This window comes from Gavialis gangeticus, unplaced genomic scaffold, assembly GCF_001723915.1.
Source record: "Gavialis gangeticus isolate Ggan-Ray unplaced genomic scaffold, GavGan_comp1, whole genome shotgun sequence".
NCBI lineage: Eukaryota > Metazoa > Chordata > Crocodylia > Gavialidae > Gavialis > Gavialis gangeticus.
The window spans coordinates 26,715,987-26,717,739 of NW_017729026.1; the positions used below are offsets into that span (position 1 = coordinate 26,715,987).

At 52.0% G+C, this 1,753-nt stretch overlaps 1 protein-coding gene across 1 annotated transcript in view; it reads right to left on the reverse strand.

Annotated features, from left to right (window-relative positions):
- The window catches only part of SLC16A10 (solute carrier family 16 member 10), a 179,029-nt gene extending 177,283 nt beyond the window's left edge, over positions 1–1,746 (reverse strand). The window contains exon 1 of the mRNA XM_019520081.1: positions 1,553–1,746. Coding sequence (XP_019375626.1) covers positions 1,553–1,676 — 124 coding nt within the window. The 5' untranslated portion in view covers positions 1,677–1,746. The remainder of the gene's footprint in view (positions 1–1,552) is intronic.
- Between the last annotated feature and the right edge of the window lie 7 nt (positions 1,747–1,753).

Consider the following 1,753-nt stretch of genomic DNA (forward strand, 5'->3'; position numbering starts at 1 on the left):
GTACCTCTCCACTTTTACCTGTGCTGCTACATCCCCCCACAAAACATACACACACATTCAGAAGTTGCTCGTTTGATGCAACTTGCCATTCTTGACCTGTTCTCCTCTATAACTGCCCAAATACTCTAACAGTTTTTGTTAGGTTCCGTTTATCTCCAATATGCTTGCCTCTTCCCACTAATCATATGCTCAATCACATAGCTTTGGCACTGAAGTCCCTTATCATTACTTGCTTCACTGCAGCACTATGGACACCACTGTAACAGTATCCCCCTGTGTATTTTCTGTTCCCTTCAAGCTACAGATTTGCCTCCACTAAAAGTTTTAAATGCTAAAAATCAGGAGGCAGCAACCCATCCTTCATATCAGTTCTGGTTGACTAACTAATCCCAATATCAAGGGAACCAGGTAACCACCAGGTCTTTCAGTCAAAGACCTGCATGCTTCTCTCTGCACAGCTGGCATTTCCAGAAGTGTTAATCCCTCAGCAGAACCCTCACTAAAAAACAAATTTTAGCTACCTTGGAGAGACAGAGAGAGAAACAGGGTTAGTGGATCAAGTGAAAAGCATCATCATGTTTTGCTTACAGAAGTTTTCAAGGGTCAGCTGGAACTTTGTTACAATAGGTGCTGAAAGCTGTGTATGGTCAGCTCCCACCCTCACAGCTCCAGGATTCTTTGGAAAAACAAACAAACACCACTGTTCAAAGTGATTGTTTGTGTGTGCATTACAAGCAGGTTTAGAAACCTCCAAAAGAGATACTAAAAGAGATGTGCATGCTTTGAGGTTCCCCTGCATGGAGTATTTCAGATGCAACTGGAAAAGATATTCAGCAGATATTCAGGAGTCTGATACTGGCATTTCTGTCAAGTGAGACAGGAAACAGCCTGACCCCTGGTCAGACCCTGTTCCCTCTCTCTTTCAGCACCCAGTCTCTGCCACTGTGACACAGGGTACGTGCCAACTGACTTCATGGGACAAAGAAAAAACAGGGAAAGGAAAGAGGGCCAGCCGGTCAAAACAAGTGCACCAAGGGGGCACACTGAGCAGAGCACACTGGACAGCGCCCAGCGTGCCTCAAATGAGCCCAAGGAGCCAGCAGACACTCAGCTAGACAGACCTAGGTCTGGTCCAGTAAGTGGCAGCTCTTGCCCGCTTTAGCAGGCGTGAAAGACTCATCACTTTGGGCTGGCAGAGGGCAGAAGCCATGGGCTGGATGGTGCATCACAGGCAGGAAGATGGTGATGGCCTTTGGGGATGTTCAACGGGTATGGAGCATAGCGGCCTTTCTGCTCCCCACTGGGGGATCTACTGCCTTCACCTCGATGCAAGGAAACAGTGTCTGTGTGTCCAGTGAGCCCGAGAGTCTCCGAGCATCCATGTCCATGAGCATCTGAGCATTTCAGTGTTGTGTCCAAGAGCATCTGTGGGCCTGAGGCAGGGGGAGTCCTGCCCTCCTGTGACCTCTCCCCCAAGGAGCAGGGGACAATCCATGCTGCCCGGCCCAGCCACGGGGACACCCAGCCCGGCCCCTGCCCCGGCCCCCCGCACCTGTCTTGAAGATGAGGTTCGGGTCGTCACGATCGCCAAAGGAGTCGAGCATGGAGACGAAGAGGACCCCACACGAGTTCTGGATGCCGAACACCGACCCGTTGCACCACATGGCGGCTAGCATCACCACCCAGCCCCAGCCGCCCTCGGGGGGGCTGCTCCCGTCCGCCGGCGCCGGCCCCGCCACCGCCAGCGGCGCCG